This window comes from Vicia villosa, unplaced genomic scaffold, assembly GCF_029867415.1.
Source record: "Vicia villosa cultivar HV-30 ecotype Madison, WI unplaced genomic scaffold, Vvil1.0 ctg.000605F_1_1, whole genome shotgun sequence".
Taxonomy (NCBI): domain Eukaryota; kingdom Viridiplantae; phylum Streptophyta; class Magnoliopsida; order Fabales; family Fabaceae; genus Vicia; species Vicia villosa.
The window spans coordinates 279,151-303,333 of record NW_026705277.1 but is presented as its reverse complement, the minus strand read 5'-3'; the positions used below and the strand labels follow the sequence as shown (position 1 = coordinate 303,333).

The 24,183-nt window shown below is 34.5% G+C and overlaps 2 protein-coding genes across 4 annotated transcripts; both read right to left on the bottom strand.

Annotated features, from left to right (window-relative positions):
• Positions 1–517: 517 nt before the first annotated feature.
• On the bottom strand, positions 518–3,269 carry LOC131629796 (amino-acid permease BAT1 homolog). 3 transcript variants are annotated; one of them, XM_058900596.1, is made up of 8 exons: positions 3,175–3,269; positions 2,685–2,807; positions 2,402–2,584; positions 2,190–2,309; positions 1,905–2,096; positions 1,517–1,822; positions 1,253–1,435; positions 518–1,158 (listed from the first exon to the last, which is right to left on the bottom strand). In XM_058900596.1, exons 2-8 carry the CDS (start codon positions 2,793–2,795, stop codon positions 667–669), a joined length of 1,587 nt encoding a protein of 528 aa, XP_058756579.1. In that variant the 5' UTR covers positions 2,796–2,807; positions 3,175–3,269; the 3' UTR covers positions 518–666. The 3 variants fall into 3 exon arrangements, with proteins under 3 accessions (XP_058756579.1, XP_058756580.1, XP_058756578.1); XM_058900597.1 differs by lacking the exon at positions 3,175–3,269 and adding an exon at positions 3,007–3,135; XM_058900595.1 differs by lacking the exon at positions 3,175–3,269 and having other exon boundaries at positions 2,685–2,993.
• A 2,559-nt stretch (positions 3,270–5,828) lies between these two features.
• On the bottom strand, positions 5,829–7,499 carry LOC131629771 (psbP domain-containing protein 2, chloroplastic-like). Its single transcript, XM_058900555.1, has 3 exons — positions 7,037–7,499; positions 6,797–6,952; positions 5,829–6,211 (listed from the first exon to the last, which is right to left on the bottom strand). Exons 1-3 carry the CDS (start codon positions 7,319–7,321, stop codon positions 5,957–5,959), a joined length of 696 nt encoding a protein of 231 aa, XP_058756538.1. The 5' UTR covers positions 7,322–7,499; the 3' UTR covers positions 5,829–5,956.
• Between the last annotated feature and the right edge of the window lie 16,684 nt (positions 7,500–24,183).

The following is a 24,183-nucleotide window of genomic DNA, read 5'->3' as shown; positions in this document are numbered from 1 at the left end:
TATACATTCAATTATTATTTTTTCACGGGTACCTGACACTTTTCTATACATTCAATTATTATTTTTTCACGGGTACCAGACATATTTCTATACATTCAATTATTATTTTTTAACGGGTATCAGATATTTTTCTATTAAAAAATATACATCTGAAACAAATGCGCGTCCCATACCAGAACCCGTGCGGACGCACGGGTTTGTTACTAGTTGTGTCAGTTGGGGAATCATTCCATCAACAAAAACCTATCTTGTTCTTAGTAGCACCAAGAGCAACGGACACATCGCACATTGCCACAATGGATAATTGTCTCCTGTTGAGAGCAGAATCATCTTTGAGAGCGTGCAAAGCGGACTATCGTATAAGGTCTCAAATTTTTTACGGATAAATCGTAATTAAATAAGGTCTCATAAATCTTTGCCACTATTAAAATGGGGTTAAATAAGGCCTCTAATAATTTTGTCATGGTTGAATCATGACTAACCTACACAACGTCTCCAAAAAAATTAAAACGAACAGTGAATAAATTTTATTTCATTAACATCTTACCTCTTTCAACTGAAGGATTTTAAATATTTGTCTTAATAAAACCATAGTACATACAAGTCTAAAGCAACAAGTATGGGATAAAGAATATTCCTCCACTTATTCTTCAAATTGATCAATAACTACACCTTGCCATTTTGAGCATCAATATTCCTAACTGGCCCCTTAAACCATTTTCTTGCATCTATTACCCACCAAATCATTATTAAACCCAAACCTACCCCTAGAGCAACAGGTGCATAGTTGAAAGTATCCCAAGTTATAGGATAAAGAGTTGGCAAAAGGAACACACTACATGTATAACAAATCCACAGAAATGCTACCAAACATATTGGTCTTCTTGCCTTTCCCAAATAAAATGGTCCAGGCTTGAAATTCTTCTCAGGCATCACCATTCTTGCAAAGATTGGTACTGCATAGCCACCAACCCAACCAATTGTGCATATTGATGTTATTGCAGTAAATACCACATTCACCTTCAATATTGGTAGACCAAGAAGAATGCATATTGCTGCACATAGCCATACTGCATTTGTAGGTACCTTGTGCTTTGGATGCAGTTTTCGCCATAAGAATGAAAATGGCACTCCCTTATCTCTTGACAGTGCATAAACCTGAAAAGTGGTTACGAGTTTCGTAACTGTTTATTGTTTACGAGATAAACTCAAATAAATCAAGCATAAAGGCTCGTAGGGTCGTAGTACTTACGACTCTGGCAGCGCTTGTGGTGATTGAAAGTCCACCAAAGAAGAATGAACCCCAAATGACAAATAGTAGAACTATTGCTCCTGCAGAATTGTGATATCTTCCATGGAATGCATCATATAATATCTGTGCTGGCACAAATGCTCCAGCAGTTTCATTGTTTGGATCATAAAGATAAGTGAAATCCTGAATCAGAGATGAAAATCGGTGTTAATTATCATTCTTCTGTAAAAAACTGAAGTGTTAATTGGTTGATTATATTTATACCTGAATGCTGAATGTAAGTGCCAAGATATAAGCCCAACCAAATACTGAAATGATGGCAAGACTACCGAGTATTGCTATGGGTCCGTTCTTGTCTGCGCCTTTGGTTTCTTCGGTTAAATGTGCTGCAGCATCGTATCCATAGAGGGAATATTGGCTCACAAGAAACGATAGAATCACCGCATACGGCTTGCTTGATATTCCTGTTGTATTAGGTGCTAATTCAAAGTTTGTGAATACATATGAAGCTGATTGTGTAGTTAGTGCCACCAAAGGTAACAATATCACTATCACTGCTCCACCGATAACCTGACCGTAAAAATGAGTATGAGTAAATTGCGATGTACATTTCAGAGTCACAAAACCACGCAATCACCGTAATCAAAAGTACCTGCCACCATATTGAAATTATATCGATGAAGGCGATAACTTCTAAAGCAAATGTGTTCAATGCTGCCCAAATAACAGTGAGGCCAATGTACATACACAAGAATAGCCATTTTGGGGCAAAGTACCCTCCGCCTTTATTTGTGCCTGTTGAAAGTAGGATTATACTCTGCAATGTTTGTGATCCTGCATAGGCCTTTCCAAATTCCAACCATGAAAAGTATGAGTTACTTTTGCACGCAATCTACGGAAACACTGAGTAGAAGTTTAACCGAATTAGTCCATTTACCTGAGTCCCAATCCCAGCAATAAGACCTATGGTTTCAAGCCAAGCACAGCACCATGAAGAAAATGGTCCCCATTTTGGACCGGCTAAATGTGCAGCCCAAAAGTACAGAGAACCAGTTGTCTGTTATAGATTGAATCAAAACTGAAAATTAGTTACGTAAATTATTCACCGATTCACTGATACACGCATAAACTTTATGAGAAGAGACAAACCGGGAAAGATGAACATATCTCAGCCATAGCAATTCCAACAAACCAAGTGAAGAAACAAACAACTACCCAACCCCAGACAAGACTCGCAGGGCCGGCATATTGAAGGCTAGAACCATACAAAGGTGTGATTCCAGTAAAAAGCGTCATTGTTGAAAATGATATCGCGAGAGTTTTGAACATAGTCTGCAAAATACATGGAAAAATCAATAGCTTTAATTACAAGAAAAAAAATGTTATTTTCATAGTGAGAAAATTTAGATCAAGATGCAAAAAGAACAAAAACCATTTCTCTTCTTAGTTCTTGCTTGTAACCAAGCTCATTGAGTCTCTTCTCTGCTGAATCCATAGCTATGTTTTCTGTCATTTCCGGGACAAAGCTGGTTCCACTCTCCATGTAACAAAGATTCTGTTGAGAAGTTATAAGATAAACTTCAAACAATAAAAAGAAAGAAACTATATTTTTCTGATGAAAGATTCAAACTTTGTAGTTTTTTCAAACCAGTTGCAATATTTGAATAGTCATCTAAAGCAGTTTTTTCTCAAGACTATTTTTCTAGTGCGTCACCATTTTCTATCAAACAATGAAAGAAAAACTGAGTTCATACATGTTTCTATATTTGTTTTGGTTTTACTTGCAGCATGAAAATTGAATGTTTCAACACATTAAAAAAGGTACAACTAAAACAAAGAAATCAACTCATTATATAATATGATACTAGAGAAATGAAAGATCATTGAACTGATTACAACTATATTTTAATTGTTGTACTTACTTTACATTAGTTGACAAATTCAGTTGAATGTGGACACACAAAGAGATGAAGACGGAATTTAAATAATAAAAAATTGCAGTACATGTGAATAAGAGGGTGCCTGTCATTATTAGTTTTCTATTTGTATCATGCAGGAAGTTGCTAGTTATATATAATTAGTAGGGTTGATTATGTCATTGATTGTAGATATTGAATTTTTAGTACTTAAAAAAGTATAGAGAATGTGAGACGGCATTAAGCCAAAATTTATCTTTCCTAGCTTCAAGTTTTGTCTTCTTTTCCTTTTTAACAGCATCCTCTATTTTTGGTTAATAGAGACAAAGCAGTATGCTACTAATGCAGTAGCATTGAGAGTCCCTTTTCTTTGTTTCTTGTTCACGTGATCTCGTTTAGGTCGCTTTGTCACGTTGCTCACAGTGTTTCTAGTCTTGAATTTCTAGTTTGTTTCTGCGATGGAACCAGAATCGATCAGAGAATTGGTGATCGCGGTAGACAACAGTGGATCTCAACTTCAGATGTGGAGGAAGAGGACTTGACATGTAATGTTAGCACTTCAACGCAAAAATTATTACGTGAAGAAGAGTGAATGAAATTTGAAATTGAAATTGGTTCCCTGAAATTCTTCGCACGTATTATTTATATAATGGAGTGGTTATAACAACCCGTTATTCCCTTGACGTGTCGTGCGGGGGACCGTTGGATATATCCTGGCCTTGGATCTCCTACACTCCTTCGTAGGGTAGTTAAAAGGGTAATTTCCCTGGGTTAACCTAATGCATCTAACTACTCATGTTAGAGAATTTATAACCTAATGTATTTAACATGAGTAGTTAAAGGCATTAGATTAACCTTCTTTTAGATGAGTTTGCTCTATACTTGTGTCGACTATCTAATATGCTGAACTTTGATATATATAATTGCAACCCTTTTATTGAATACTAATCCTTTATAAAAAATTGTAACTTTATTGTTCAAATTTTAAAATACTAGAATTAGGGTTTTATTAGCTTGTGATATAATATTTTTAATCATTGCTTAAATCATCACCAATTACAGCATCGTCTAAGACATTAGAGAATTGCAATTGACAAAGTAGTTATGTACTAAGAAACTAGACATAACTATTTTATAAATAATTGTGATAATTAGGAAAATAAATATATGGCCAAACTAAATTACCACACAAAGATAGTCAAATGATTCGAAAGAATGTCTAACTTAACCTTCAATTTACACATTGTTCTTCAATTTTATGGTTTGTGTATCCTCCTCTCTTGTTACTATTTGATTTTTTTCCTAAAATAAGATCACTACTACCTTTAGGAAGTACAACAATCTATGTGGACAGGGCCGGCCCAAACAAGCCGGGGGCCCTGTTATAAATTTTAAAAAAGGCCCAAAAAAATAAAAATTTATACCTAAATTGTGAAAATAAAAGTTATTTTACACCTACCTTTAAAAATTCGGTGTAAAATGTTTTCAAAAGAATAATTATTTAATACCAATATTAAAAAAAACAGGTGTAAAAGGTATTGTTTTAATAAATAAATAAATAAATGGGGCCCCCAAAATTTTGGGGCCCAGCGCTGCAGCCCTTGCTGCTCCTGCTAAAGGCCGGCACTGTATGTGGATACGAATTTATAAAATTGATACTTGACGATTATTTCGATCCATTTGCCAAAATATTCATGTGGTGCAAACATATAGATGTGAGATATCACTTTCTCTAATATCTTACAAGAGAATAATTGGTTGAGTTGATCCACTGCAGTTCACAAGATCAACTTTCAGACATCATGGCCAATCCTTTGCAAACTAAAGGAGAAACTTAGTATATTGATTTGTCAAGTTTAAATTGAGTTGTTTGTTTGTTATGTTAAAGTATGTTAGTCAGTTACTTGTTTGTGAAGTAACTACTTTCTTATAATGCAAGCTAACATTAAGTTGTTAAGTTTTAGTCTTTGTGACTTTCTTATGATGCAAGCTAATATTAAGTTGTTAAATGTTATTCTTTGTGATAACAATTTATAAGCACTACATGTATACAATATACACGATCCTAAGCAATGAAATTAAAGACTTAAGAATGATATTGTGCTCCATCTATATCACTTAAATTAAGAAAGAGATTGTTTGAAAATCAAGTGTGAGTGGTTATCTCATTGATTAAAAATAAACAAAATAAATAATATATGAGATAAGTGAGTAGTACATAATGTCTTAAGGGGCATGCTAAGTTGGTTGGTGATGTTGATTCAAGTATAGTGTGAGACTTAAAGAGAGAGATATTTGGAAATTCAACTGAAGGTGACTCCTCCTGAATTGACTAAAATTGAGTTAAAAATGAATTAAATGAAAGTGTGGTTTTTCAATGCATCTCATTTATGTTATTTTCTCTATTTTCATAGCTTAATAACATTCAAATTGGAATCACCACCATAAACTTAAATGACTACAAAAGATCTAGTGGTGACCATCAATTTATCATATCATTGAAATGTCTCATAACCTAAGATCTGATAAACAAATCAATACTTGATGTTATGTCTTAACAAAATTATGAATTTGCTGATACAAGAACATTTGATTCTTTCTTTAATCTCAATTCACTTAAGATAACCAAATCTTGCAAGTTGAGTTGAAGTAATATGTAATTACAAGTTCAAATACATTTAAGTCAATATGCACTAAAAAATTTAGTTTGCTCGTTTATGAGGATGACTTTCAGAGTACATTTGAACATAACTCGGTAACAATAATTAAAGAATCGAAAATCAAGAGTTTAACTAGATGAATCAAAGGAATGAAGAACTTGCTCTAACATCAATCTTTTATCTGGATCAAGAGGGTTCTCTGGATTATCAGAGTGAACAATATTTAGAAGATAGAGCTTCCTTGAAGCCACAAACGCCGCAGTAAAGATCCTCTTCAGCCCTCCCCGAGTACTATCAATCTTGTATTCAAATTCATAAACTTGCAAACCTCCTTTCCCTGATCTTTCTTCAACTGTAATCACTTCTGCTTCGTTTGTACTTTCCTGAACATCGAGGCAATAAGCAATAGAAGTTAAAACCATATGTACAATAACATAGACATGCGTATCAATCAACCATTCTTAAGTCACAGAGACATGTAGGTCTATATGTAAATAAGGTAGAGTTTAGAAGAAATAAACCTTGAATTGGTAATTTTTTAACCATAGAAGTACATGTTTAGATTCATGGTTAGTTTGACAACATCACAGCTACAATCTCAATTTCTTGAAGCACCAAAGTGTACTTTTACCAAAATTACAAGCTTGGGGAAGGCGGAGTAGCAACATGTTCAATGCTTCAAGACCACAAGAAAAAGGAAGATGTCATATCTCCATCCAAAACCTTAAGATATCGGGTGTGGGAGTCTGTTGTTGCTCCCGCCTTCCCCAATCTCCCCAACACAAACTCAGTGCCAATCGGTGGAAATGTGGGAGACCATTGTTGCCCCCGCCTTCCCCAGTCTCCCCAACACAAACTCAGTGCCAATCCAATTCCTACATTTTCTATCTTGTTGTATATATATACTCTACATACAATACAACATAGCTAGCTAACTTTGAACAAATTGAACAAGAGTGTATGTATACCTTTCGTCTTTCAGCTTGTAAAAGCTTATCAGCAACAAATTGAGGAGTCCCAAAGTCTGGAAGAGTTGAAAGCCGAACCGGGTTTACCACAACACCAATATTGTTACTTCCCGTATTTGGGTCTTGAAACAACACAGTAGCACCAGCTTTATCAACCTGTTACAACCACACCAATTAGAATCAAAGATTGTTTTCTTTTATGAGAAAAACACAAATAATTGTGCAGAATTTATAGTTTACCTTAGTCCAAGAAGAGGGTGTAAGAAGAGTGAAGCCTTCTTTGGAATCAGTGTATCTCTGAAGGTCATCAGTTAATAATTCTTGTGCTAACAAGAGTGTATTAGGCAAGACGCTCCATAGAAAGGGTGAAAGCAAAATGAGTTTCCTCTTGCTCAAACAGGAATGGTGAATGTAGATAGATGAAGATGATTTGGGGGTTAGAATTGGGGAAGAAGGAGAAGCATGAGTGAGTTTGTGGAAGAGGGTGGTGGTGTGTGAAAGGGTAGACAAACTTTTCAAAGCCATTTTGGAAAAGTGAGGATCTCTTTCCTTTGAGGTCTGTTGGGTGACAAACGTTGGTGGGTTTTTGTTCGTTTAATCGTTATCCATAGTTACTTACTTCATTCACTTCTTGAGTTTTAACTTTTAAACATTGAAAGTTTATTTTAAAAATAGTGAGAATGGACACAGTTTGAAAATAAAATGACAGTTGAATTTAAATTATAAGAAAGTAAAAATGATAAAATGTAAATGATTTGTAAATTATAGGAAAGTAAAAATGATAAAATGTAAATGATTTGTAAGGAAAGTAAAAATGATAAAATGTAAATGATTTGTAAATGTACATGAAATATAAATGGCCGGAAAATTATTGATTTGTAAATTATTGAGTAAATAATTTCAAATTATATTTATATATATATATATATATATATATATATATATATATATATATATACACACTAGTACTTAGACCCGTGCGAGGCACGGGTTAAATATTTTTTAAATAAAAAATTTTATTTTAAAAACACTTATAATTTACAAATTTTATTTATAATAAGATTACTATTGAATAGATAAAATGTTATTTTTATTAATAATATATATAAAAAATTAAATGCACCTTTAGTCCCTGTAAGTTAGCGAGTTTTTGATTTTCGTCCCTATAAGTTTGTTTTGTTGGTATGAGTCCCTATTGTAGCAACCTGCCCTAAAATTTAAATTTAGAGTCGCCACCTATTCTGAAGGGCGAATAGGAAACCCTACGCAGTTTAGAGATCGGGGTAAGTTATTATAATCAGGTCGAGGGAAGGTGTTAGGCACCCTCAACCCTTTCCTATGGCTTTGAATCTAAGGTAACAGTTTATGGCTAAAATATTTGGGTTTTATAGCTAAGGAAGTGAATAGGGGGAAAATTGAGATTTTAGGGTGGGGAACTCGCCTTGTTGCCAAGTGCCTACGTATCTCCTTATGGAGAATCAGAGTCAACGTAGTTCGGGCACAGGATTGTACGCCTTTGAATTTGATATGAATATTTCGACGGTATTTTGAATTACCGTTTCGCAGTTTTGAAGAGGTATTTTGAATTATCTGATTGACAAGGATGAAAATCCGTAGTGTCGTGGTTTAGTGTGTTTTAGATGTTTTGGGCGTACAACCCTGATTTGATATGGCACCGTTAGATGCGGTGACCAATAGATTTGGTCAGTATAGCTAACGGATTGAGGGGCATTGCTGGTTACTCAGATCGATAGATTGATCGTCGCGGGCAGCAAATTAAGTGTGTTTTAAATTTATGTATTTTTTACCTCTCGTCTAATGCGACTAATAGATTTAGTCGGGTCGAGGAGAGAATTATTTAGGGATTAATGGGATTGGGAAAATCCTAATATGTACACCTTTATAGGTTTTTTGTGATTATAATAGCAATTAAAATTAATTAAATAGATTAAGTTGAATAATCGAAATAATCAAATAAATAATTCTAAACCCCTAATTATAACACTAATTCTAATTTAATCATGTTATTAATTTAGTTTAACAATCCAACTATAAACCATAAAAATATATTAATTTAATTAACCATTAAACAAATAAATAAATGAAACTATTAAGAAAACCTGGGGAGCAATCTTGTGCTGCTAGCCTTTGAAGTCCCATGGTGCACCTTCAGCACTGCGTGCATCAGATTCATCTCCAGAGCCATCCAAGGGTTGTTGGCTGCGGGTACACCGTGGGTTTGAGGAGAACGCGCGCGCTGGATCCATATGCTAAGACTTATGAAAAAATGAAAGAAAAATGCCACCGGTGGGGATCGAACCCCCGTTTTCCCCTTTGCTAGACTCATTCGTTGCCAATGCAACTGTTTTCGTTAGTTGAAATTATAACGATTCAATAATAATATAATAAAGAACGAAAATTAAGTAATTTTGAAAGAGAATTTATGCGCCTAGAGTCTCTTCTTCTTCGCGTGGATTTTTCCTTTTTTCTGCAGATACGTGAGAAGCATTGGCCACGGTTTCTTGGTGTGGCCATAAACCTGCCAACATCAAATTCATCATACGAAGCCAATAAATCCCAATTAAATACCCAGATTAACTAAAAGACACCCTCTGAATGCGACGACACTATTAATTTCGGCCAATTTTGCCTCTATCCATGGTTCCCAAATTAAAGCTTCACAACCTTAAAAATGGTGAAACCTTGTACCTGCAACCAAAATCTAATTAACCTATGCCAAAAGCTTCGTGACATCATTTTGAATCAATATATGCAATCAAATTATACTAATCACGCAAGAATTATGGAAATCGACACATAAGAAAAATTCAACCAAACCGTGAGCCTTATGCCATGATTCCATATGTTTTGATCGTAGAAGACGATTGCAATAGCACCCAGGAGCACCAAAGAATCGATTAAGATGTTTAATACGCCCTGCAACCAACTCCAACCACCAAAACGATCTTCACTTTTTCCTTCCCTATTTTTTGAACGTATTTACTGTTTTGGAGGCCCTTCTCCAGCGGCCACCTCCCCCTCTTTACTGCTCATCTCCTCAGCTTTATAGTTGGGGTCTTTTAGGGTTGACATTAAATTGAAGAATAATTTTATGCAAATTTTGGAAGATTTGGAACAGATTGGTTTTGGAAATTTTTGATAGAATGCTGATAGAACGTGTTCACCTCTTTGGGTCTTTTGTTTTTATTTTTTTCTTTTTTTCTTTTGACTTAAAAACACCACAATAATAGTTAATAGAATTAAATCATAATAATTAATAGTAACAATAAAATAATAACATTAAAATACTAATAGAGTATATTCTTATTAACTAAAAGAAATCAAGTGATAAAAAATAATAATGATAAATACCAATAATTGAAACTAATAAACATGATAATTCTATTAAAATTAACTATGAATAGCTAACAATAATAAAAGATGATTAAACTAAATATTAAAATTAATAATAAAAAAAAATCATAAGGCATGTGATCGATTGTGAAACAGACTAGAACCTCAAAACGGGCCAGATGACTGGGCTCAAGCACTTTCTGATTTTAACCCCCCATTTTAACTCAGGATATTTTATAAGAACGCAGGTTTGACAATAAGAATGTCAAACCCCATGATTCTTAATTTTGATCCTTGATGAATTAAAAAACATGAATTGACCGGGCAAATTTTGGGGTATGACAGCTGCCCCTGTTCAATCTTCTTAAACCTGAAGAGTCAGATAGGCACGTCTGCCTATCGTGATCTAAAGGTAGAAGATGATTGGACACTGAAATGCCCTAAAATTTGCATTTGTTGAGAAGGACTTCTGAGGGAGATGGGCTTACAGATGCCACCCAGGGAAAATGTTCCTCCTTCTTCCTTCTCTCTTTTTTTTTTTGTGGAGCAAATGCTCTCTTCTTTTTTTCTCTTCTTTTTTTTCTTGTAGGAGCTACGCATTCAGATCGTAGCGTGGCCTGAAAAGGCAACCTTTGATTCTATGCAATTGTATGATGCATGCGATGCCTGATGCAGTGAGCTTCTCAAAATAAATGAGAGCCATGTATGTATACGCGTAATGTATGAATGAGGTATGTTAGTTGAAATGATGCATGATTGTTAGTTTATGTAAATCGAAGTGTGTTAGTAATTCTGAGAAGAAAGAAGACACCTTTGATTGTTATTGAAGTTTTGGAGAATATCACTGCCGAGGGACTAACGCGATAAAACCAGTTGAGGAATCGTTTGAAAAATCTTGTATGCCTGGAAAAGCTCCTAGAAAGGATGGAATACGTCTTGAAGAAGACTTCCTGGAAAGGTTCCTGAAAAGGAATAGCGAGGACCTTCTGTTGGTTGTGTAATTGGCTTGCTATGGTCAGCAAGCTTCCGCAGTTTGTGGACTTCTCACTTACCATAGTCCTGGCAAGCTACTCGCAGTTTGCATCTCTCACTTACCATAGTGCTGATAAGCTACTCGCAGTTTGTATCTCTCACTTACCATAGTGTTGATAAGCTACTCGCAGTTTGTATCTCTCACTTACCATAGTTCTGGCAAGCTACGCGCAGTTTGTATCTCTCACTTACCATAGTTCTGGCAAGCTACTCGCAGTTTGTATCTCTCACTTACCATAGTTCTGGCAAGCTACTCGCGGTTTGTATTTCTCACTTATCATAGTGCTGGTAAGCTACTCGCAGTTTATATCTCTCACTTACCATAGTGCTGGTAAGCTACTCGCGGTTTGTATCTCTCACTTACCATAGTGCTGGTAAGCTACTCGCAGTTTATATCTCTCACTTACCATAGTGCTGGTAAGCTACTCGCGGTTTGTATCTCTCACTTACCATAGTGCTGGTAAGCTACTCGCAGTTTATATCTCTCACTTACCATAGTGCTGGTAAGCTACTCGCAGTTTATATCTCTCACTTACCATAGTGCTGGTAAGCTACTCGCAGTTTGTATCTCTCACTTACCATAGTGCTGGTAAGCTACTCGCAGTTTGGACCCCAATAGGATTGCTTGCTATAGTTCTAGCAAGTTCACCTGCACCAATAGGATCATCTGTCCTAGTTCGGACAATTCACCTGCCCCAAAGGAATTACCTGCCATAGTTCTGACAAGCGTACCTGCATAAAAGTGATCGCCTGCTATAGTTCTAGCAAACTTACCTGCATGGAAAAGATTTACCTGTTCGGAGACTCACGACTCGAGGGTCGGAGAAAATACACCAATCACAACACGAGGGTTGGAAACTAGGCTTTTGTAGTATGATTTGAATTTTGATGTAACAGTGAGACGGGAACTGATTACCAGACGGGAACTGGGTTTAATGATGGTTTGGACTGCCAATAGAAATTGGGCTTTTTGTGATGTGTAAATGCACTAGATGATATGCGTATGCTAATGCGTATGTATGTATGCTAATGATGATGCAATCCTGAGATTTTATCTCCTTAAACCCATTGAGCTTGTTTACTCCATGCTTGCACCTATACCCTGACTATGCTTATGCTGGCTTTGTAATGTTTATGTATATGGATAATGCTTATGCATATGTGTATGTTTGGTTGACGTAATGAGTGGAACGGAGTAATGTCTTCTGTAAGATTACCTGAAAAGGTTTTTTTTTTTTTTTGGAATGGATGTGAACATTTGTCTTAGAGAAGACTACCTGAAAAGGTTCTTAGAGTAGATAGAAATTTGTCTTAAAAAAAAGACCACCTGAAAAAGTTCTTAGCAAGGAATGGAGAATGTCTTTAAAGACGACTACCTGAAAAGGTTCTTAGCAAGGGTTAAAATTTGTCTTAAAGAAGACTGCCTACAAAGGTTCGTAGAGTGTCTTAAAGAAGACCACCTGAAGAGATTGAAAGATGTCTAAAGAGACTACCTAAAAAGGTTCGTAGAATGTCTTAAAGTAGACCACTTGAAAAAAGGAAGACAAATTGTCTTGAAGAAGACTACCTAAAAAGGTACTTAAAATTTCCTGAAGAGGACTACCTGAAAAGGTACTTAGGACAAGAATGTCTCGAAGAAGACTACCTAAAAAGGTGCTTAGACAAAAATGTCTTGAAGAAGACTACCTCAAAAGGTGCTTGGAAAAAGAAACGTCTTAAAAGATTACCTGAAAAGGTGCTTAAAGAAAGAATGTCCTGAAGAGGACTACTTAAAAAGGTTTTTTGGAAATGGTGATCATTCGTCTTGAATAAGACTGTTTGAGGAGGCTCCTAGAAAGGACCGTGAGATTTGTCTTAAAGAAGACTACCCGAAAAGGTATGGTGTAATGTATCAACCCATGTATGCAATGCATGATTTATGTATTTGCATGATGCCCTAATGATAGGTTGTTAATAACCAAAGCGTATATAGCTCGCTGGAGTTGTAGGTTTGTTTGATAAGGTGGGGTGTGATGCTAGCGCGATTCCCCGATACATGTTTTTGAACTTTGATGATCGTAGTTAGGAGAAATATTTGTTCGAAGTTGTAAAGTGCGAGAACGCCTTTTCCTTTTGTTGTGTGTCTTGCCCCAGTTTGATTTTTTTTTTTTAGAAATACTCCACGCCTTTAACCTTTGGGGGTTCTCCACACCTTTAGCCTTTGAATTTTTCGCCTTATGGGTTTGACACCCCATGCCCCAGTGCTCAGCGGAAACAGGGCGCTTATGATCTCCAAGTTATGAAGGAAGTGCCCCGGGAAATAACCTTGTCATATGCGTTGACGTTTGAATTGAAGGGTGTGCCCCTGATCTCCAGGTTATAGAGGACTATCCATAGTGTTCTATCCTTTTGAATTTGAATTCTTCCCCTGTTTGACATGCCCCTGTCTGTTATTGCTTCGAGGTGTGCCCCAAGTCGATTGACCTTTAGAAAGAGTGCCCCTAGTTAATAGGATGTTTGATTGAATGCCCCTGCGATCCTTGACATTTTTGCCCCTGTTTAGGAGAACCCTCTCGATGTGGTTCCCCCGACTCCAGGGTCTTTATTAGAAATGATCACCTTTGATTAAACCAATTTCGAGATTTCCTCGATGCTAAGTGTATACTCGTAGATGGTGTTGTACCTTTTGAGAAGTAGCTCCAATGGAATGCGTATGCAAGTTTTGAAATCGAAGTCCGTTATGAATTAGGACTGGATGGTTTTGGAAAGAATGCTTGAAGAAGCACATTGGTTAGAGATAGTTTTAACAAACCTAGGAGTCAGTATAACAAATCCTGCTTAACATGCTTTCATGGTTAACCTTGCCTCAATTAGGACTTTTAAATGTTGTAACTTGGCCTGGTTCATATTTTAAGAAACAATGGATATAAGGCTCAAAATTTTATTTATCCCACCCCTTTCTCCTTGATGTTCTCCAGATCCTAAAAATTCTACTAATCCAATGGATGTGCTTTGTTTGCAAGAGAATCGTTTCAGTTTCGATGTTGAGCAAAAGCCTTAGTAGAGATCCACGCTTTGATGGAAAATGTTGTAAAGATCCAAGCATTGTTGGGAAACTTCGATGATTTAGCAGTCACAAGATTATCCTTTGTATTTCGCCTTTGTTTTTATCCCTTTCTTTTGCATGAACCAACTCCTTTGAGTTTGATCCATCGGGATGCCCTAATTTTTGCCTAAGCAGTTTTTTTTTCTGTTGACTTAGCGGGCGTTTTTTTCTCCTTTTTGTGAATACTCCTTTTGAGTTTTTATCCTCGGATATGGAATGCTGTGACTGCCATATTGATTTTGATTTGCAAGCTTCGCCTTTGATACTTCCTCGATCTTGAATGATGTAATGAGGAAGAAGATGTGCTCGAACATTTGCTTTGCTTGATCCTTATGCTTGAACCCTTGCTTGGATTGACTGATTCTCTTGACAACCAAAATACACCATTGAATTAATTGAAGTCTACCCCGCCCCTGGTTAAAATAAAGGTTTATTTGAAAAGTAGAAACAAACTCCAACTCCTGGCTCGAGGGGGTGACGAGGGATTAACATCCTTATATCTCCACTGTTTAGGAATTGAAGCAATGCCTGTACATCCTCGGCTCGGTCTTACCTTGAAAGCATATGTTTTAGCTGGACTTAGTTATTTCTATTCGTCATTCTCCCTCACGTTTGTTAATACTCCTAAATTTGAAATTGAAAATAGAAGTGTGCGAATGAAAAGTCGTAGTAGTGAACGAATGAAGCGAATGAATTGACTCCAAAACCTGCATGGTCATCCCATTAGAATTGCTAATCCGAAGGTACAACTCCTTGAGTAACACTTAGCGATCGTAAGGATCGAAATTCCAAGCATGATAAACACCTATTGATCCTAGGGACAATCTCCTTTGTAGATCCATTGACCTTGTTTTACTCCTTAGTTGATGAACTTGTAGAAGTGAAGGGTAACCTCGAATTTTCCTTGGGCGCGTCAAACCATTCGTAACCTTCAGAATTTGTAGATTGATAGATAGCCTATGACCCTTTTGCCCCTTGGTGTGGAGTTAACACAGGTCGCCTTCCCTCCCTCCTAGTTATGCATCTTTGTTTAGGATTTTGCCCCAATTGGACTAATCCTTGCCCCCAGGTTATCGTAGAGTGTCCTTGAAAGTTTGATATGTTCTAAGATGAACCCCTTTATGACTAGATACATCTTGAGTGTATCTATGAGGGAACTCTTTGTTGAACTAATCCTTGCTCGATGAAAACCTTTATTGTATTTATAATCCTGTTATGACAAGGCATGGACATGCGGCTGGCATGGTGAAAGGCGTACTCTTTTCCTTAAGATCATTCTTAATTGTTTATCCTCCTTCTTTCTCCTCTTTAGTTTTTCTCCACGAATCTCGGGAAATCGGCTAGCACGGTAAGTGTGGGTGCGGGCGAAGATATGAATGCAAATGTAAATGTCAATGTAAATGTGTGGATGCATGAAAATGCGAATGCATGGGTATGCGGGACTCCTTGTATTGTAACTCCGTGAATGAATGCAGACGTATGACGTATAATCCTAGGGATAACCTTAGAGGCGACATTAGACCCTCGTGGAATCTTTGTAGGATAAACGTTATGACACGCTAAGGGAAATCCCTTAGATTCGGGAGTATGTAAAAGGTAACGACTGGTGAAGTTGCCAAGTCTCATGGCCATCGAGAGGCCAATCAACGTGTACCAATGAAGTTGTCCCTCGTGGGAAGGTTCTCTATGCGGAACACAACCTATATAAGGACGATTATTGGATGAAATGAAATCCCTACAGGCTAGGGATGAAAGATGTATAGATGGAAATCCAAACCCTACAAGTTAGAGGGTGCGCGGAAATAAGAATGGAGTGACCGTTCAGGACAGTGACTAGATCTCATAGCCATCGAGAGGCCAATCGAACGCATGCTAATGAAATTGTCCTTCGGGGAAGGACGCGTCGTTGTGAAAGCACATGGATGCAAAAGAAAATCCCTATAGGCTAGGGAGTACGTAGGAGTAAGCATGGGGTGAGCGTTCAAGACAGTCACTGAATCGCATGGCCATCGAGAGGCCAATTGACGTGTGTTAACAAATATGTCCTTCGTACGAAGGATGCGATTTTCTTTTAGAAATATAATCCCTACGGGCTAGGGGACACGTAGATGTAAGCATAAGGTGACCGTTCAAGACAGTCACTAGATCGCATGGCCATCGAGAGGCCAATCGACGTGCGTAAACGAAGATGTCCTTCGTGGGAAGGACACGTAGCTGTAAAATGCAAGGATATAAAAAGAAACTCCCCACATGTTAGGGGGTGCGTAGATGCAGGCGTGGAGTGACTGTTCATGACAGTCACTAAGTCTCATGGCCATCGGGAGGCCAATCAACGTGCACAAATGTAGATGTCCTTCGTTAGTAAGGACATGGTCTTAGAAATGGGGTCCCTGCAGGCCAGGGAACGCGTAGGAGTACCTGCAAAAATTAAAATGCAAGGCATCCGCAGTATATAAATTGCATATATAATAAGCACGTAAGCACATAAGCCCTAGGTTCATAGGTTCGACGTAACGGCTTAGGGTGCCTACCCTTCCCATAGGAATGTTCTAGAAGGTCTCATGGGATCGTTCGTAGCCGCCGAGACTTTTTGTCTCTTTGGATTTTGGAACAACTCATTAATCCATGAGGTTCGAGTTTTAGGGGTAGGTTCCCAGAGAGATCAGCTAAATACTCAGTCCAGCCCTCAACAAGGTCGAGCCTCGTATCAGACCTTTCCGAATATTCAACCCACTCTGAGTGGAATTATGTTAAGACTCGTAGGCGATGTAATTCCCCTCTGGTCTTAAATATAATTCCCACGCTTAGGTTTGACAGCAATTTATATACCCCAAGAAAGCGATAAAAATACCAAATATTCAATTAACAGAAATATTTAATCGAATAGATATATATGAATGAGATTGTAAATGAATAAATAAATAAAAAAAATTTTAAAAATTTAAATATAAAACCCTAAATCCATAGAAATTATAAATAAATATATAAATAAAAATTTAAATATTTAAATATAAAAAGAAAATAAATAAAACCTAAACCCTAAAAAAGTTCGCCCAAAACCTAAAAAGGTTTGCCAAAAACATAAACCCTGTCAAAACCTAGGAGCATAATAATTTACAGTTTTGTTATCACTATTCCCCAGCAGAGTCGCCAGCTGTAGCAACCTGCCCTAAAATTTAAATTTAGAGTCGCCACCTATTCTGAAGGGCGAATAGGAAACCCTACGCAGTTTAGAGATCGGGGTAAGTTATTATAATCAGGTCGAGGGAAGGTGTTAGGCACCCTCAACCCTTTCCCATGGCTTTGAATCTAAGGTAACAGTTTATGGCTAAAATATTTGGGTTTTATAGCTAAGGAAGTGAATAGGGGGAAATTGAGATTTTAGGGTGGGGAACTCGCCTTGTTGCCAAGTGCCTACGTATCTCCTTATGGAGAATCAGAGTCAACGTAGTTCGGGCACAGGATTGTACGCCTTTGAATTTGATATGAATATTTCGACGGTATTTTGAATTACCGTTTCGCAGTTTTGAAGAGGTATTTTGAATTATCTGATTGACAAGGATGAAAATCCGTAGTGTCGTGGTTTAGTGTGTTTTAGATGTTTTGGGCGTACAACCCTGATTTGATATGGCACCGTTAGATGCGGTGACCAATAGATTTGGTCAGTGCGGTGACCAATAGATTTGGTCAGTATAGCTAACGGATTGAGGGGCATTGCTGGTTACAGATCGATAGATTGATCGTCGCGGGCAGCAAATTAAGTGTGTTTTAAATTTATGTATTTTTTACCTCTCGTCTAATGCGACTAATAGATTTAGTCGGGTCGAGGAGAGAATTATTTAGGGATTAATGGGATTGGGAAAATCCTAATATGTACACCTTTATAGGTTTTTTGTGATTATAATAGCAATTAAAATTAATTAAATAGATTAAGTTGAATAATCGAAATAATCAAATAAATAATTCTAAACCCCTAATTATAACACTAATTCTAATTTAATCATGTTATTAATTTAGTTTAACGATCCAACTATAAACCATAAAAATATATTAATTTAATTAACCATTAAACAAATAAATAAATGAAACTATTAAGAAAACCTGGGGAGCAATCTTGTGCTGCTAGCCTTTGAAGTCCCATGGTGCACCTTCAGCACTGCGTGCATCAGATTCATCTCCAGAGCCATCCAAGGGTTGTTGGCTGCGGGTACACCGTGGGTTTGAGGAGAACGCGCGCGCTGGATCCATATGCTAAGACTTATGAAAAAATGAAAGAAAAATGCCACCGGTGGGGATCGAACCCCCGTTTTCCCCTTTGCTAGACTCATTCGTTGCCAATGCAACTGTTTTCGTTAGTTGAAATTATAACGATTCAATAATAATATAATAAAGAACGAAAATTAAGTAATTTTGAAAGAGAATTTATGCGCCTAGAGTCTCTTCTTCTTCGCGTGGATTTTTCCTTTTTTCTGCAGATACGTGAGAAGCATTGGCCACGGTTTCTTGGTGTGGCCATAAACCTGCCAACATCAAATTCATCATACGAAGCCAATAAATCCCAATTAAATACCCAGATTAACTAAAAGACACCCTCTGAATGCGACGACACTATTAATTTCGGCCAATTTTGCCTCTATCCATGGTTCCCAAATTAAAGCTTCACAACCTTAAAAATGGTGAAACCTTGTACCTGCAACCAAAATCTAATTAACCTATGCCAAAAGCTTCGTGACATCATTTTGAATCAATATATGCAATCAAATTATACTAATCACGCAAGAATTATGGAAATCGACACATAAGAAAAATTCAACCAAACCGTGAGCCTTATGCCATGATTCCATATGTTTTGATCGTAGAAGACGATTGCAATAGCACCCAGGAGCACCAAAGAATCGATTAAGATGTTTAATACGCCCTGCAACCAACTCCAACCACCAAAACGATCTTCACTTTTTCCTTCCCTATTTTTTGAACGTATTTACTGTTTTGGAGGCCCTTCTCCAGCGGCCACCTCCCCCTCTTTACTGCTCATCTCCTCAGCTTTATAGTTGGGGTCTTTTAGGGTTGACATTAAATTGAAGAATAATTTTATGCAAATTTTGGAAGATTTGGAACAGATTGGTTTTGGAAATTTTTGATAGAATGCTGATAGAACGTGTTCACCTCTTTGGGTCTTTTGTTTTTATTTTTTTCTTTTTTTCTTTTGACTTAAAAACACCACAATAATAGTTAATAGAATTAAATCATAATAATTAATAGTAACAATAAAATAATAACATTAAAATACTAATAGAGTATATTCTTATTAACTAAAAGAAATCAAGTGATAAAAAATAATAATGATAAATACCAATAATTGAAACTAATAAACATGATAATTCTATTAAAATTAACTATGAATAGCTAACAATAATAAAAGATGATTAAACTAAATATTAAAATTAATAATAAAAAAAAATCATAAGGCATGTGATCGATTGTGAAACAGACTAGAACCTCAAAACGGGCCAGATGACTGGGCTCAAGCACTTTCTGATTTTAACCCCCCATTTTAACTCAGGATATTTTATAAGAACGCAGGTTTGACAATAAGAATGTCAAACCCCATGATTCTTAATTTTGATCCTTGATGAATTAAAAAACACGAATTGACCGGGCAAATTTTGGGGTATGACACCTATATCTTGCTTTTTGCTTGCTGTTTAGTCCCTAAAGGTTTTCCTGCGAATTTTCCTACGGATTTTGATTTTAGGGACTAAAACAAACGCGAAAGTGAAATATAGGGACTCAGACCCAGAAAAAAAACTTATAGGGACGAAAATCAAAAACTCGCTAACATACAGGGACCAAAGGTGTATTTAAGCCAAAAATTTATTTAACTAAATTTATTTGTAAATTATAAAATAATTTAGGCATTTCTAATTTATTAATAATTTGTGTAAGTTTTTAAAAAAATTAACTCGTTAAATAATTGTATTAACAGTTGACTTTTCCCATTTATAAAAATATTTGTAACTTATTCTCGTTTATAAAAATAATTGTATCATCAGTTGACTTTTCCCGTTTATAAAAATATTTTTAACTTATTACAGTTTATAATAATAATTCTATCAACAGTAAACTTTTTTATGCTTATAAAAATATTTGTAACTTAGCCTCGTGTATATAATTGAATTAATTAATTAATATTTTATATGTCTCCCATAAAATTAAATATGAGTATTATCAATTAAATAATAATTAAAACTATAGTATAAATCCTTAAATTACATAATAGAGTTTAATGAATATGTATTGACACTGAGAAAGCTTGCGGAAGAAGGAAATCAAAAGATAAAAAAAAACATCAAATCTATTTGGAAGACCGCGGGTCGCGCAACGTTATATATATATATATATATATATCTATATATCTATATATATATATATATCTATATATATATATATATATATATATATATATATATATATATATATATATATATATATATATATATATAATTTGTGCATTATTATAAATGATAACCATAATATTAAGAAGTTGAATAAATAGCTGTAAATTAAATGAGGTAATTAAAAAATCAAAATAAATAATTAAAACTATTAATTAATAATGATCCGTTTTTATTTATACATTTCAACTAAATAATTTTCACGATGTATGTGATGAATATACCTAAATCGTTTTTTATTAATGTTAAATTCTCAAAAACATTATATTTTAAATATGTCAAATATTTGTACCAAGTCTAATTATTTATTTGTTTAAAATAAATAATGAGTAACTTATTATATTATATTAAGTTATAAAAAATTGGTGAAAAAATAATCATTTATTTTATGTATAGACTCGTTGTGAGTAAATAAATATTTATAGTTATAGTTATTTTTAAATAGCTAAATTAATAATATCTCGATTATTTTAAGATAATTTATATTAAAAATTAAATAAATATTTATTTTTATTAATTATATTGGAAATAAAAATAAATTATCTAAATAACAATTAAAGGCATAAAATAACAATTAAAGGGCATAAAATTATATGTTTATAAAGACTGTAAATGTGAAGAAAAAAATGAAACAAATCTTTTACGATTACTAAAATGTTTTGTAAAGTGCACCGTTATTTTCTATGTGATCCAATATAAAAACTTCATCATGCAAAGCAGGTGGATAATCTTCAATTCATTGTATAATGCAAGTTGTAGAAAATAATATAAGAGGATTTTCTTACCTAAATAAGTATTTTGTAGTGTAATGATTTTGGTTAGATTATTAAGAAATAAAACATTCTATTAATTTAATATATAATTAAAATTGTTAATAATTTTTTTATTGAAAAAATCATATTTTTTTACCACAAATTACATTAATTATTTACTAAAAAATTGTCTATTTATTTAAACTAATTACAAATATTTCATTGGTGTAAAATTAAAATTCCATAGGTTTTAATGACATAAGTAAATGGTAGTGCATTTTAGAATCATTTGTATTGACAGAAAGTCTATTTAATTAAACTAATTACAAATATTTCATTGGTGTAAAATTAAAATTCCATAGGTTTTAATGACATAAGTCAGAAAATATAAAAACGTGATATCAGGACAAATGCAAAGAAAAAGTTAACTTGTCAATTTATTTAGCCCTAAATTTTTTTAGAGATATTATTATCATTATATATTAATTTTAGAAAAAAAAATATTATTATTTCTATGATTAATAATTTGGGACTGTTAATTTAATATCATTTTTATTTTTATTAGGTTGATAAATGTTAATTATTATAATTGTTATTAATACCTAAAATCGAATTTGCGCAACATTGCCTCCTGATTAATACAAAAAACAAAAGATGTTAGGGCATGGAGGCGTTTTACGAATGAATCATATGGTTTAGACATAAAAAAGAAAAAATGAAAGGCTTACTGTGTACTTGGTGAAAGATGTAAATGTGAGACTATGAAGACAAAACATTAGGGTTTATATTGTAAGAGGTTAGAAACTAAAAGTTATACGAAAATCCATTTGGTTTAAAAAATAAATCTATTATATTAACGTGTGGTACAATTCTATTTATGAATTTATATTATTAATAAATAAAAATACTAATAATTAAGAGATCTCATATTTAATAATACTATTGAAGCATCATAATAATTATTTATTAACATATTTTATTTTTTAATATTTAATTATTTAATCACAACTTTAAATACCAATTTTTTGAGAAGTTAAAATAATAATCATTTCAAATCAAAATTCAAAAATACAAAATTCAAAAATACATTAAAAAATCAACATATGAAGACATGCAGGTGACTCAAAAGCTGCTTGTGATGTATGGCCTACATCCTTATTCTTTTTTCTATCCTTAAAAGAATCATAAAATTCATCCTTTTTTTCTTAATTAATAAAATAATGGTCATTCATCATCTGTGCATTGATCACAATTCACAACAACCTCATTAAGTATGCATACATTTTATTGTTAACCAATGAAATAAATAATGAGATTTACCTATAAGGTCATTTTATGCACTAAATACATATTTATATGATATAACTATATATTAATTATCAACAACAAAAAATGTCACATGATTTGAGTTAATTTGAGTTTAGAAAGAAATCAGAAAAGTCTCTAAATAACTCAATTTTAATATCTGGCCAAATTGCAACTTCGGAATACCATATTCAGTAGCACTGCTCTAAATATACTTTGTCTATTAATTAACCATTGCAACTTCACCTGCACAGACACACCAATATTTTTAGAGATACTTGCAAACACACCAATATTTTAAGAGCATCATATCAACCGAAACACTGAAAATATATTGAATAATTACAAATGTAAAAGATTGTAGAAAATTTAAAACAGAAACAAGACAAAGTATAATTATAAATACATTTTTAGCTTTAGCTTAAGCACTTATATACATAGTTAAATATTGTTTCATTATAAATACATTTTTGGCTTTAACTTAAGCACTTATATACATAGTTGAATATTGTTTCATTATAAATACATTTTTGCCTTTAGCTTTAGCACTTATATACATAGATGAATATTGTTTTATCTACTATACAATGATTCTTTATTTATAGAGATATTAAAATTCAATGTTTTATACATACCAACACTCATACCACTGTAGACGGTTGGGATGTAGCCGCAGTTGATTGTTAGAGTGCTACCATTGAACCACCTTTGAAGTTGTCATCGCCATCCTGTAGTGTGTTGTCACAATATTGTCGGAACTCGGTTCCTAACCAATCATATAACAACAACATAAAAATGAAAACATATCAAGAAGTAAACCCAAAACAAAATACCAACCCATCAAACTTGAGACCAAAACTGAAACTGGGAAAGAAGGAATATGCAAATTCAATTTGATTGGGATCAACTTCGAAGGTGATGGGGACAACAACAGTGGTTTCAACCATAACTGTAAAAAGTATTCAAGATAAAGGGTTAGTTAGCGACGGCGAGACGCGAAACAAAGAGAGATGAAAATGAAAAAAAACTCACTTGAGTCGAGTGCAGTCGTAAAACACTTACAATGCTCTGATTTGCAAATGAAAGGAACCGAAGATGCAGAATTGAGAAATTTCTCTTAAGGATCTTGTCCAATCGCCCCCGAGTTCTTGGTATGTTCATACGCAAAACAATGAAAGCAATAGTTTAGGGTATAAAATTGTGGTGTTTCTAATAAGAAGAAGAATTGAATATTGCAAGGAGGACCAAATGAGATTCATGTATAACTTCTCTTGAAGAAGTAAATCTGATTTTTTCAACCCGACCCTTTCAAAACCCTGGGCGTGTTAATGTGAGAAGTTGCTCATGCTTCTTATTTATTTGTAATGGTTTGGAATACCTAATGATAGAAGAAACATGGGTAAT